Consider the following 14,263-nt stretch of genomic DNA (forward strand, 5'->3'; position numbering starts at 1 on the left):
CAAGAAAATTTTAATTTTCTGCATTTAGCGTAAAATTTAATTTAATTGCACACACACACACACACACACACACACACACACACACACGCACACACACACACACACACACACACACACACACACACACACACACACACACACACACACACACACACACACACACACACACACACACACACACACACACACAGTGGAGGCTGACTCCATACACAGTTTCAAGTGTAGATATGATAGAGCCCAATAGGCTCAGGAACCTGTACACCTGTTGATTGACGGTTGAGAGGCGGGACCAAAGAGCCAGAGCTCAACCCCCGCAAGCACAACTAGGTGAGTACAACTAGGTGAGTACACACAGGGTCTGGTAGCTGAGTGGACAGCGTGCAGGACTCGTAGTTCTGTGGCCCGAGTTCGATTCCCTGACCAGGCAGAAACAAATGGGCAAAGTTTCTTTCACCCTGAGTGCCCCTATTATTTAATAGTAAATAGGTACCTGGGAGTTAGACAGATGTTACGGATCTGCTTCTTGGGTGTGTGTGTGTGTGTGTGTGTGTGTGGAAAAAAAATAGTTAGCAGTTATTAACAGTTGAGAGGCGGGCCGAAAGAGCAAAGCTCAACTACCGCAAGCAAAACTAGGTGAATACAAACACACACACACACACAATTAGGTGAGTACAATTAGGTGAGTACACACACACACACACACACACACACACACACACACACACACACACACACACACACACACACACACACACACACACACACACACACACACACACACACACACACACACACACACACACACACACACATACACACACACGAAAGGCGTGATCCTTGGGTCAATGCTCGATCCTGCAAGTACAAATAGGTGAGAACACACACACACGCCAACGGCCATACCACGTTGAGAACACCGCTTCTCGTCCGATCAGCGAAGTTAAGCAACGTTGGGTTGGGTTAGTACTTGGATGGGTGACCGCCTGGGAACACCAAATGCTGTTGGCGATAATGTTTTTCCTCCCTCCCCTTTCACTCCATACCCTCCCTGTCCCTCCCCCTTCACTAGATCCCCCGCCCCTCATCCCAGTATCCTCTGAGACCCTGTTATCCACCTCACAGGTCCTCACATCCATGGAACAGCCTCCCCCACCAGAAGAACACTCACCAAGGAGGCGATTTGAGAAGGGACAGAAGAAAGTGAGCCTCAAAGCGATGTACACTAACATAGATGGAATTACAAATAAAGCAAATGAGCTTGGAGAACGGGTACTAGAGGAAAACCCAGACATAATAGCCCTCACAGAAACAAAGCTCTCGAAAACGATAACAAACGCAGTGTTCCCACAGGACTATTATGTTATGAGGAAAGAGAGGGAAGGAAGAGGTGGGGGTGGTGTAGCTCTGCTGGTAAGAAAAGGCTGGGACTTTGAGGAGATGGATATTCAGGGCTGTGAAGGTTTCAGTGACTACATAGCAGGTACCGTAACAAATGGAGGGAAAAAAATTATAGTCGTAGTCATATATAACCCACCACCAAATGACAGAAGACATAGACAGGAATATGATAGAAACAACATGGCCACCATTAACATAATAGAAAGAGCAGCTTCTGTTGCTAGCAGGAATGGATCTGGACTACTAATTATGAGAGACTTCAGCCACGGGAAGATAGATTGGAAGAACAGAGACCCGCATGGAGGACCAGAAACATGGAGAGCTAAGCTGCTGGACGTGGCAACAAGAAACTTCCTAAGCCAGCACATCAAAGAACCAACAAGAATGAGAGGAGAAGATGAACCAGCAATGCTTGATTTGATATTTACCCTAAATGAGTGTGATATAAGGGAAGTTAAGATGGAAGCGCCCTTGGGAATGAGTGACCACAGTGTATTGAACTTTGAGTACCTGGTAGAGCTAGGACTTATCTCCCCCAAAAAAGAACTAGGAATCAAAAGGCTGGCATACCGAAAGGGGAATTATGAACAGATGTGAAGTTTCCTAAGTGAAATACCTTGGGACACAGACCTTAGAGATAAGTCTGTACAGGGAATGATGGACTATGTTACCCAAAAGTGTCAGGAGGCAGTAAACAGGTTCATCCCGGCCCAAAGGGAAAAATCCGAGAAGCAACAGAAGAATCCATGGTATAATAGGGCATGTATGGAAGCGAAGAAACTGAACAAAAGGGCGTGGAGGAACTTCCGGAATAACAGAACACCAGAAAGCAGAGAGAGATACCAGAGAACCAGGAATGCGTACATCAGGGTGAGAAGAGAAGCAGAGAAAAGTTTTGAAAATGATATAGCAAACAAAGCCAAGACCGAACCAAAGCTACTCCACAGTCACATCAGAAGGAAAACAACAGTGAAAGAACTGGTATTGAAACTTCGAACAGGCGAGGACGGGTATACTGAGAATGACAGAGAGGTGTGTGAAGAACTCAACAAGAGGTTCCAGGAGGTCTTCACAATAGAACAAGGTGAGGTCACTGTGCTAGGAGAAAGGGAGGTAAACCAGGTGGCCTTGGAAGAGTTCGAAATTACGAGAGAGGAGGTCAAGAGACACCTGCTGGATCTGGATGTTAGAAAGGCTGTTGGTCCAGATGGGATCTCACCATGGATTCTGAAAGAGTGTGCAGAGGCACTTTGCATCCTTCTCTTTCTTGCTTAATCTTTGTCACCTAATCATAGAATCCTATTAAGCCTGTAGGGCAAGATTTACCCTCCCTGAACCCATGTTGATGGGTTGTCACGAAGTCTCTTCTCTCCAGATGTGTTACTAGGTTTTTCTCACGATCTTCTCCATCACCTTGCATGGTATACAAGTCAAGGACACTGGCCTGTAGTTCAGTGCATCTTGTCTGTCACCCTTTTTATATATTGGGACCACATAAGCCGTCTTCCATATTTCTGGTAGGTCTCCCGTGTCCAGTGACCAACTATACACGATGGTGAGTGGCAAGCAAAGTGCTTCTGCACACTCATTCAATACCCATGGTGAGAAAGAGTGTGCAGAAGCACTTTGCTTGCCACTCTCCATAGTGTATAGTAGGTCACTGGAGCAGTAGGTGTTTTTTTTTGTGTGTGGGGGGGGGGGGGGGGGAACTGTAGTTAGTAACAGTTAGTTGATTGACAGTTGAGAAACGGGCCGAAAGAGCAGAGCTCAACCCCCGCAAGCACAGCTAGGTGTATACACACACACACACACACATACACACACACACACACACACACACACACACACACACACACACACACACACACACACACACACACACACACACACACACACACACACACACACACACACACACACACACACACACACACACACACACACACACACACACACATACACACACACAGGGGGGGGGGGGGGTCCTCGCGACCGAGTGGACAGCGCTCGGGGCTCATAATCCTAAGAGCTCGGGTTCGATTTCCGGCGGAGGCGGAAAAAATGGGCAGAGGAAGAATTGAAAAAAGTTTCTTTCTTACTAATGCACTCGTTCACTTAGTAGTAAATAGGTACGTAGGAGTTAGACAGCTGCTACTGGCTGCTTCCTGGGGATGTGTGTGTGTGTGTATGTTAGAGAGTAATGTATGTAGTAGACATAATAGAGGAAAAATAAATTGGTTAGAAAGGCGGAGTTCAAGAGCTAATAGCTCGATTCTGCAGATATAAATAGTAAATACATGGAGCCCAAGCTAACGCCACCATAAATAGCACCACTACATGCTAGAAATATATACAAAAGACAGATATAGGAAATTATTCTGAGAACAATCACTCAGAAAATTTAAGACATAAAGCAGCCAATTTAGAGAAAAGCATCATAGAAAATCTAATGATGAGAATCCAATTTTGCAATGTACGTATTTTGATCGGAGCGAACAACACAAAAGGAATATCTATGCACTGTCTACAATGGCTTACAATAAATCACATGAAGTGAAGGCGACAATTCAAGCATGCGTCTACCGGCGTCCTACACACTGGTCGACACACACAAACCACCCCATAAGTGTGTTTGTCCTGCTCTAGGTGGGCTAAACCCAGACGAACCCGACATTATATGTTGAACAAGGATTGCGGGTATCGCAGGTGTAGTGTAAACAAAATTTGATGGGTATGTGGTAAATAAAGCGGTATTTCAATAATTGGTTTAGTTTGAAGAAGCGACAAAATTGACCGCAAAGATAGAATTTATAATTATCGAGAAAAAACCCTCAGTGATATTCATAACTAAACTTAATACTGTATATGAATTCTTGCTGTTCATATCGACGTCTGTCAATCCACCGTTAGTAACACTTACGGCCAAAGGGGAGTACATAGGGATAATAAAAAAGAGACTATAAAGGAATTTAACATTCTTGTAACAGAATTTAACAACGGAATTTATCTGCTTGTAAAATAGATCAATTTTATATGCAAATATAGGACTACTCAAGAAAAAAAAGTCATAAGAAAAACCTACAAAAGACACAGAAAAATAATAATTGTGAGAAATTTCATCTGTAAAGAAAAACACTGGAGGGCTTATAAGACTGAATCCAAATCAAATTACAATAAATTACATTTTTTTCGTTAGAATATTTCTGAGTCAAAATGTAATGGAATTAACAAAAAATATGAACATAAATGTATCATCTCTTCTGTATCTAATTTTGACAAAAGAGAACAAATAATCAGTATGAATTATATAAATTCCCTCGAAAAATACAATCATCTTCTAATTGAGATGATGTATATAATTATCAACTGTGACAGATGAAGACAAAATAATACTTAAAATATATTTAACTATCAGAGAGTTATGCTGAACTAATGTAGAATTAAGAGTTACAAAGTAATGATATATGGAATTAATTATCTTTAATATATACGACAGAAGAACTTTGTACAATAAAAAGTGGTTGACAAAAGGCACTGTAAAGTTACGAAAAAGAAAGAGAAAGCTTGGAATCAGTTCAGGAAACACCCAGGCTTTCATGAAAGTTTACAAGAGAGAGCATTTATTTTCTTTTATTTTTAGACAGGAATAAAAATACAAAGAAAGAGAAGAGATCGTAAGAACATACGAATTAAGGAAACTGCAGAAGGCCTATTAACACCATACAAATCCGCTCATAATTATATCCATTCAATCTCATTCATATGTATTTCTAAACTACATGTGTAATACTCAAGTTACCCCCACAATTATTCTGTTGCCAGACTTGTTCTATATTATATCAACCACCCACATTCCAAACCTGAATCCACATTTAAACAATTTATATGTATTGTTTCGTGTTTTCTGTTCAACGAGGTTTCCCCACTATGACTTAACTTCATTATACTGATTGTTTTCCATTGAAATAACAATACCCTTATCCAAATGAGGATACTAATTTTACTGATTAGTCTTTCGCGAGGCATTGTATCAAATGATTTGCTGAAGTCAAGGCACACAACATCAAAAATCCTTTCCACTATTAGCTGCCAAAAATATGCTGATATAGAATGAAAGCAAATTCCTAAAAAAAAAAAAAATACGGGCTCACCATAGCTCGTGCTACATGAACACTTCGTACTGAGTAGCAAAATCTGGAACAACAACAACATCCTACAAAAAAGAGCGGCCATTTGTAAAACCGTGTTGTGAATCCCATATTAATCAATATTTTTCAAACTGCAGACGAATGGTTTTTGCGATAATCAATTCAAGGAATTTTCCCACAATAGACATTAAGCTAATTGGTTGTTAAACAATTTGGCTGATCAGATTTCAGGGAAAATTAAGATTAAAGACCTCCCCGAAACGCTATGCTTGCTAGTGGATTTTCAAGAACGCGAAAACTCTTGCATGTAAAAAAATAAATAAATAAATAAATAAGAAATTGGCGGATAGTTTGACTCACGTGATATATTTTCCTTCTTAAAGAGTGACACAACATTTGCAACTCTCGACGATTCAGGTACATTGTTCGACTGTAGGGAATCATTATATATATACAAAACAAAGGCTCTCATAATGTCGTGCTTACGACCCTGTTAAAGACGTCGTCTGGTCTTTGGGACTTTGTTTAACATATATCTTTCTGTTTGATAACTTCCTCCTGGTAACGACAATTAATGCACTTAACAAGAGTAGAGACGGTTAGTGTGAGGTGTATAGTGGTTAGGACAATCACGTGACAAGCTAGACGAACCGTCAGACAAAGGCGGAGAGGGTTGGGCAGGGAAAGAGAAGGGAGGAAAAGTGAGAGAGGGGGAGAGAGGCGGGAAGTTGGGGAAAGGAGAAGGGTGGAGGAGGGAGAAAGGGGGAGATGAGTAGAAGGGTGGAAAGGGGAGAAGGGAGGAGAAGGGTGGAGGGGGAGAAGGGTAATGATGGGTGAGAAACTGGAGAGGGAGGAGAACAGAAAAATGGAAGAGAGGGGAGACTGGAGAAGAGAGAGAGATGAAAGAGAGTGGGTAAATTAAGAGAGAGTGGCGATTGGGGAAGAGAGAGGGCGGAGGGGAAAGACCCGGACGCTGTACCCAAACCTAGTATAAACTACAGAATATATTTTTGAAAAATAAAATACATATACTTATAATTATTATTTGACAGTATGCAACGTCAAGACAACAATTGTTTTATAGAACAAGTGGCCCTATTGGCTCGCAACAAGAAATATATTTACCGAGCAACCAAAACCTTATATATTCTTATCTTTTTCACAAACTTATCTATTACTTTTATCGCATATTACACACTCTGGCGACATTTCATCTACTTATGAAAGTAATATAATATAATTATTGAGTAATTATAAATGGTAATGTTGAGTCGCTTCGTCTCCATTTGTAACTTATTTTTTCCTATCATTAGTGTGGTAGGCCACTGGTGTTGTGGTCCACTGGTGTTGTGGTCCACTGGTGTTGTGGTCCACTGGTGTGGTAGGCCACTGGTGTTGTGGTCCACTGGTGTGGTAAGCCACTGGTGTTGTGGTCAACTGGTGTGGTAGGCCACTGGTGTGGTAGGCCACTGGTGTGGTAGGCTACTGGTGTGGTAGGCTACTGGTGTGGTAGGCCACTGGTGTTGTGGTCCACTGGTGTGGTAGGCTACTGGTGTGGTAGGCCACTGGTGTTGTGGTCCACTGGTGTGGTAGGCTACTGGTGTGGTAGGCCACTGGTGTTGTGGTCCACTGGTGTGGTAGGCTACTGGTGTGGTAGGCCACTGGTGTTGTGGTCCACTGGTGTGGTAGGCCACTGGTGTTGTGGTCCACTGGTGTGGTAGGCTACTGGTGTGGTAGGCCACTGGTGTTGTGGTCAACTGGTGTGGTAGGCCACTGGTGTGGTAGGCCACTGGTGTGGTAGGCCACTGGTGTTGTGGTCCACTCGTGTGGTAGGCCACTGGTGTTGTGGTCCACTCGTGTGGTAGGCCACTGGTGTTGTGGTCCACTCGTGTGGTAGGCCACTGGTGTTGTGGTCCACTCGTGTGGTAGGCCACTGGTGTTGTGGTCCACTCGTGTGGTAGGCCACTGGTGTTGTGGTCCACTCGTGTGGTAGGCCACTGGTGTTGTGGTCCACTCGTGTGGTAGGCCACTGGTGTTGTGGTCCACTCGTGTGGTAGGCCACTGGTGTTGTGGTCCACTCGTGTGGTAGGCCACTGGTGTTGTGGGGCACTGATGTTGTGGGCCACTGGTCTTCTGGTCCATTTGTGTTCTTGCCCCAGTGCTGTTCCCATACATTGGTGCTCTGGTCCAATGGTGTTCTGGTTCACTGATGTTATGGATCAGTGTATTCTAGTTAAATGATGTTTCTAAGCCACTGGTGTTCTGGTCCAGTACTTCTGTTCTGGTCAACCTGTGTTCTGGGCAACTGGTGTTTTAATCTGCATGGAATTTCTTTTCATATCTCTTTCGTATTTAATTTTTATCAAGTGCTTCACAAGTTTTCCTTATGTTAATTTCCTGATTCCAAAAATTCCAGGAACAATGAAATACTCTTAAAAAAGAGAGAGCAAAATGTAATTAATTTTATTTTGATAACTTCCGTCGAGGTCATTATTATTTTGTTATTTTGACAGAAACTTTTATTGAAGCACCGGTTTCCCTGCATCTTCTCTTCAGTATAGGTCGCAGATCGAACATATCTAAAGCAATACGAACACAAGAACGTTTAACAAATAAAATTGGTTATGAAGAATTAATAATTGTTTGCATGGAATTCAATTATGATTTATATCAGCAAATCAATATATTATATTGATATTTAATATTACAGTGTGAGCGTCGCTGTAACGAACGTACGAAGAGAAATAGAAAGGATAAAGAGGGTGGGGCTCTTCGGAGGTCGAGGATCGTAAGTTCAGCTTAAGACACTGGCCTTGAAAATCAAAGGTAGTGAGAAATATAGGGCGAAGATTGCCTCAGAGAGTGAAGCTGGCAACTGTGTAGGAGTAGGCGTCTGGGGACTATATATACGTGGCCTCGGACAGTGTAGACATCAGTGTTTGAACACCTCAGCCAACATGAAGTTTGTGAGTACCTGAAATCTCTCATATATATATATATATATATGTCGTACCTAGTAGCCAGAACTCACTTCTGAGCCTACTATGCAAGGCCCGATTTGCCTAATAAGCCAAGTTTTCATGAATTAATTGCTTTTCGACTACCTAACCTACCTAACCTAACCTAACCTAACTTTTTCGGCTACCTAACCGAACCTAACCTATAGAGATAGGTTAGGTTAGGTTAGGTAGGGTTGGTTAGGTTTGGTCATATTTCTACGTTAATTTTAACTCCAATTAAAAAAAATTGACCTCTTACATAATGAAATGGGTTGCTTTATCATTTCATAAGAAAAAAATTAGAGAAAATATATTAATTCATGAAAACTTGGCTTATTAGGCAAATCGGGCCTTGCATTGTAGGCTGAAAAGTGAGTTCTGGCTACTAGGTACGACATATATATATATATATATATATATATATATATATATATATATATATATATATATATATATATATATATATATATATATATATATATATGTATATATATATATATATATCATTAATGTCATTAATTTTTTAAATTTTGAAAATTTTGATCAATGGTAATCATATATATTATAGTTAATAAATTTTAACATTTTCTTTATAATTTAAACTATTTAGACATTGCATTACACACCCCTAATATATGTGTCCTGTATAAAGTACCGCTAAAATAGTTACAATAAGTATAAGAAAAAATGCATATGCATGATTCATCATGCATATACATTTCGTTTAAAAAATAAATGAGCAATGCAACGAAGCTAAATGTAGTAAGGATTAGTGTTATATACAGAATTCATTTTAATTATTTCCTGTGACTAATTTCGGTGTGTTTGTTGTGCAGGTGATTCTCGCCGCTCTTGCCGCCGTGGCCACCGCTGCCCCCCAGGGGGGTTACGCCGCCCCAGCCGCTCCTTCTCGCTACAGTGAGTCTAGCGAGGAAATCCCCATCCTGAGGGACGACCGTATCCACGAAGAGGATGGCAGATACAACTTCGATGTCGAGACTGGCAATGGCATCAAGTTGTCCCAGTCTGGCTCTCCCGACGGTCCCGAAGGCGCTGTAGTCAAGTCCGGAAGCTATTCGTGAGTGCAATTACAAGATAATGATGGTGTGAGCTATTCTCAAATATCATATTAATCTAACAGAACACAGCGATGTATTCCACAGTTCTCAAGAGTATACTATATTACAGCTACACTGCTCCTGACGGCACACCCGTTCATGTGAAATTCGTCGCTGACGAGAACGGCTACCAGCCCGAGTCTGACCTGCTGCCAGTGGCTCCTGAGTTCCCCCACCCAATCCCCCAGTTCGTGCTGGACCAGATCGCCAAGGCTGCTGTGGAAGACGCTGCCGCTGCACGCTCTGGTCCCTCTGCCAGCTACGGTGCTCCTCAGTAATGTTTTTATTTTTGTTCTGGGAAAATAGCATAAAAGCTTCTTTTCTTTTAAATTAAAGAAGATTCAAAACTTATGCTGTACAAATATATGTATTTATGTACCAATATGTATTTATTATGCAAATCATAATAAATTTGCAAGATAAATTATAATGTTTAACATATCATCCAACATTTATTACTGGTTGTGAGTGGTGAAGAAAAATATTCAACGTTAAACGCCATATTTAACCATCAGCATCAGGTATCTTGCTTACGAAGGTACATTAAGAACACTGACTCTACTGATCTTTAATTTGTAAACGAAGGCGACGATGCTGATGGACAGAATGAAAAAAAAACACAAACAAAGAGTATATAAACAACTTGCAAAACAATTAAATCAAGCGAGAACTCGAAACAACGGGTGATAATATGAATAATTTAGATTTAAAAAGGCTACAAGTAAACTTTGGTCCAGGAATAGAGTCGTAAACTAGTGAAACAAACTCATTTATCGCAAATGATTTAATTTTGTTTTAAATATTATTAATATTATTATGCTCTATGGGTGTTTAAATATATATATATATATATATATATATATATATATATATATATATATATATATATATATATATAAATAACCTAAAAGGGTTACCACTTCTGGTGCAAGTGTAGGGACCCATAGCCTCGGAGAAGAAAATAATGAGTACTCAGAGAAGACCTTGTGCATCCTCACTGAACACTTTGATATTTTCTTCCCCTACCACTCCTATTCTTTTAGTGTGTGTGTGTATATATATATCTAACTTTATTTAAAATTTCATTACACAAAAAGGGTTACAACATTGGTTACATGCAAGGTACAAGACTACTTGTCACAAGACACTTATATATATATATATATATATATATATATATATATATATATATATATATATATATATATATATATATATATATATATATATATATATATTTATATATTATATATATATATATATATATATATATATATATATATATATATATATATATATATGTATATATATATATATATATATATATATATATATATATATATATATATGTATGTATATATATATATATATATATATATATATATATATATATATATATATATATATATATATATATATATATATATAATTTGCAATGTAAATATCTGAGTAACTACATAATCTAGGCAAATGCAACTAAACAGGAGTAAAATCTTGGTTTACAGCGTTGTGATTCGAACAGAAGTCGTCAGTGAAGCACTTGCTCCGGAAGTGTTCGAACGTCATGAGTTGTGAGTGATGTGTAAACCATTTTTTCATTCATCAACATGGGGTTAGGCGGGTGCATGGAATCACGTTTGGGTCTTTGTTTAGAGGACGGGTTGAAAATCTGCAAATTTAACCTTTAACCTTAAAGGACGGGTTGGGAAACAGTAGTAATACTGTTTCCCAGTAGGTAGAGCGGCAAGTACCAGTTTATGTGGTCGGCGGTTCGAGGTTCCGATTGTCTAAGTGAAGAGGAATAGGAGAGGAGCTATCAGAGAAAAGCGCCAAGCCCTTACGACTATATCGCACTTGGAAGGGATCAGGATAAGGATTTGGGATGGGTCGGGGGGAAGGAATAGTGCCCAACCACTTGCACGGTCGGGGATTGAACGTCGACCTGCATGAAGCGAGACCGTCGCCCTACCGTCCAGCCTAAGTGATTGGGTTGAAATGTTATTATGTTCGATAATAATGCAGAAGCATTTGATCAGCAGCTTTGGATGCATTATTGTATCTCAGCAGAAGACTGCAAAACTCCAGGTACCTAATAATAGCTGGATATATGTAACCTCTATCATTAGATACGGGACTTTTACATTAGTGTTTAAGGGAAATTCGAAGGCAATTAATACAGCTGATGCCATCTATTGGCAGAAAACAACACTATCAACAGGCCAAGTCGATAGCAGCCGTAAGATACATCTTATGTCATCCATCGCCATAAAATTACACTAACAACTAGCCACCCTATAAGATACAGCTGGTGCCATCTGTTGGCATAACATTGCACTATCAACAGGCCAACAGCAGCCCATAAGGCGGGTTGTTGTGCTGAAGGAAGAATTCCCGTGCTTGTATTTCATTGGTAGAAACTCGTTGTTGACATTCTCCACGACAGCCAATCACAGGAAAGGATTGGTAAAATGCTCAACTCTCTTAATAATATTTTCAACTTTAAGAACACTTGCGCCGTTTATTACATCCTGTTTCAATTCTAATCTTCCAAAAAAGTTAAGTTTTCAACCATTTGAAATGGTTAATTAAGTTAAATGAAATATTGCAGGATAATTTTTCTCATAAAAAAATGGCTTGGCTACCTAACCTGTGACGTCATCAGTTTGTGGGCTTTAGGCAAAATTCTGCCAATAGATGACACTTCTTGTCAAGTACACACATAATCATTTTCAAATTATTTACATCAGTCTGTTATATGTATACCAGCAGGAGTAGCAAGCAGTGCCTGCGATAGTCTGTCTCTCCCCCTCTCCCCATTCTCCCGTCTCCCCTACACCCTCCCCCATCTTACCCACTCCCCCGTCTCCCCTACACCCTCCCCCATCTTACCCCCCACTCCCCCGTCTCCCCTACACCCTCCCCCATCATACCCACTCCCCCGTCTCCCCTACACCCTCCCCCATCTTACCCACTCCCCCGTCTCCCCTACACCCTCCCCCATCTTACCCACTCCCCCGTCTCCCCTACACCCTCCCCCATCTTACCCCCCACTCCCCCGTCTCCCCTACACCCTCCCCCATCACACCATCCCCACACCCTTCCTGCCATTCCTCCTACTCCCTCTCTTCCCTGCCCGCCTTCCAACACGAACTGAGAGGCATTTCCTTTCATATAATTATAATTCATTATGTCGGGGGACAGGCAGTGTATACAGGTACTGTATACAGGTACTGTATACAGGCAGTGTATACAGGCAGTGTATACAGGTACTGTATACAGGTACTGTATACAGGCAGTGTATACAGGTACTGTATACAGGTACTGTATACAGGCAGTGTATACAGGTACTGTATACAGGCAGGGTATACAGGTACTGTATACAGGTACTGTATATAGGCAGTATATACAGGTACTGTATACAGGTACTGTATACAGGCAGTGTATACAGGTACTGTATACAGGCAGTGTATACAGGTACTGTATACAGGCAGTGTATACAGGTACAGTATACAGGCAGTGTATACAGGTACCGTATACAGGCAGTGTATACAGGTACTAAATACAGGCAGGTGTATACAGGTACTGTATACAGGCAGGTGTATGCAGGTACTGTATACAGGCAGTGTATACAGGCAGTGTATACAGACAGTGTATACAGGTACTGTATACAGGCAGTGTATACAGACAGTGTATACAGGTACTGTATACAGGCAGTGTATACAGACAGTGTATTCAGGTACTGTATACAGGCAGTGTATACAGTGTATACAGGTACTGTATACAGGCAGTGTATACAGGTACTGTATACAGGCAGTGTATACAGGTACTGTATACAGGTACTGTATACAAGCAGTGTTTACAGGTACTGTATACAGGCAGTGTATACAGGCAGTGTATACAGGTACTGTATACAGGTACTGTATACAGGCAGTGTATACAGGTACTGTATACAGGTACTATATACAGGCAGTGTATACAGGCAGTGTATACAGGTACTGTATACAAGCAGTGTATACAGGTACTGTATACAGGCAGTGTATACAGGCAGTGTATACATGTACCGTATACAGGTACTGTATACAGGCAGGTGTATACAGGTACTGTATACAGGCAGTGTATACAGGCAGTGTATACAGGCAGTGTATACAGGCCTGTATACACTGTATATATATATACAGGTACTGTATATATATATACAGTACATGTTAGGCTGCTATCGAGGTCCTCCCTCTCCCCTTCCCCAGGGTCGACTTACTGACCGTCCTCACCATGTAGCCACACAACATGCTGACTAGTCTCTTAGTACCTATTTATTGCTAGGTGGACAGGGGTATAAGGTGACAGAAAACACGCCCAACCCTCTCTGTCCCAATGGGAGATCCGAACCCGGAATTCTTGATTGTAGATCGAAAACGAACCAGGCTGTACTACTGGGCCCTCCAGGATATATAATAGGAGGGCATTCGGGTAGTGTCCGGGATACTCTCTCTCTCACTTCTTCCCTGTTCTTTACCCTCTATCCTAACTTCCCCTCTCTTACCTTCCCCCTCCCTTCTTTCCCTCTTTCCTTTCCTTTCTCCTCTCTACCCTCACTCCTCAT

The 14,263-nt window shown here is 41.0% G+C and overlaps 2 protein-coding genes and 1 non-coding gene across 3 annotated transcripts; 2 read left to right on the forward strand and 1 right to left on the reverse strand.

The window, feature by feature from the left end:
• Positions 1-889: 889 nt before the first annotated feature.
• Positions 890-1,008, forward strand: LOC123755193 (5S ribosomal RNA). The gene has a single exon (XR_006772488.2). It is a non-coding gene; the product is annotated as a 5S ribosomal RNA (ribosomal RNA).
• Positions 1,009-6,979: 5,971 nt separating this feature from the next.
• Positions 6,980-7,717, reverse strand: LOC138369357 (uncharacterized). The gene has a single exon (XM_069332596.1). The coding sequence runs from the start codon at positions 7,715-7,717 to the stop codon at positions 6,980-6,982; it is 738 nt and encodes a 245-aa protein (XP_069188697.1).
• Positions 7,718-8,476: 759 nt separating this feature from the next.
• Positions 8,477-10,093, forward strand: LOC138369517 (cuticle protein AMP1A-like). The gene is made up of 3 exons (XM_069332843.1): positions 8,477-8,512; positions 9,382-9,623; positions 9,734-10,093. Exons 1-3 carry the CDS (start codon positions 8,504-8,506, stop codon positions 9,939-9,941), a joined length of 459 nt encoding a protein of 152 aa, XP_069188944.1. The 5' UTR covers positions 8,477-8,503; the 3' UTR covers positions 9,942-10,093.
• Positions 10,094-14,263: the final 4,170 nt, after the last annotated feature.

The sequence above is a fragment of the Procambarus clarkii genome, chromosome 28, assembly GCF_040958095.1.
Source record: "Procambarus clarkii isolate CNS0578487 chromosome 28, FALCON_Pclarkii_2.0, whole genome shotgun sequence".
Lineage (NCBI taxonomy): Eukaryota > Metazoa > Arthropoda > Malacostraca > Decapoda > Cambaridae > Procambarus > Procambarus clarkii.

Bases quoted from the DNA above. Each gene is read 5' to 3' on its own strand.
- LOC138369357 (XM_069332596.1), bottom strand. From the start codon at position 7,717: ATGGGAACAGCACTGGGGCAAGAACACAAATGGACCAGAAGACCAGTG.
- LOC138369517 (XM_069332843.1), top strand. The intron at 9,624-9,733 runs GTGAGTGCAATT...ACTATATTACAG, and splicing joins GTCAAGTCCGGAAGCTATTC to CTACACTGCTCCTGACGGCA.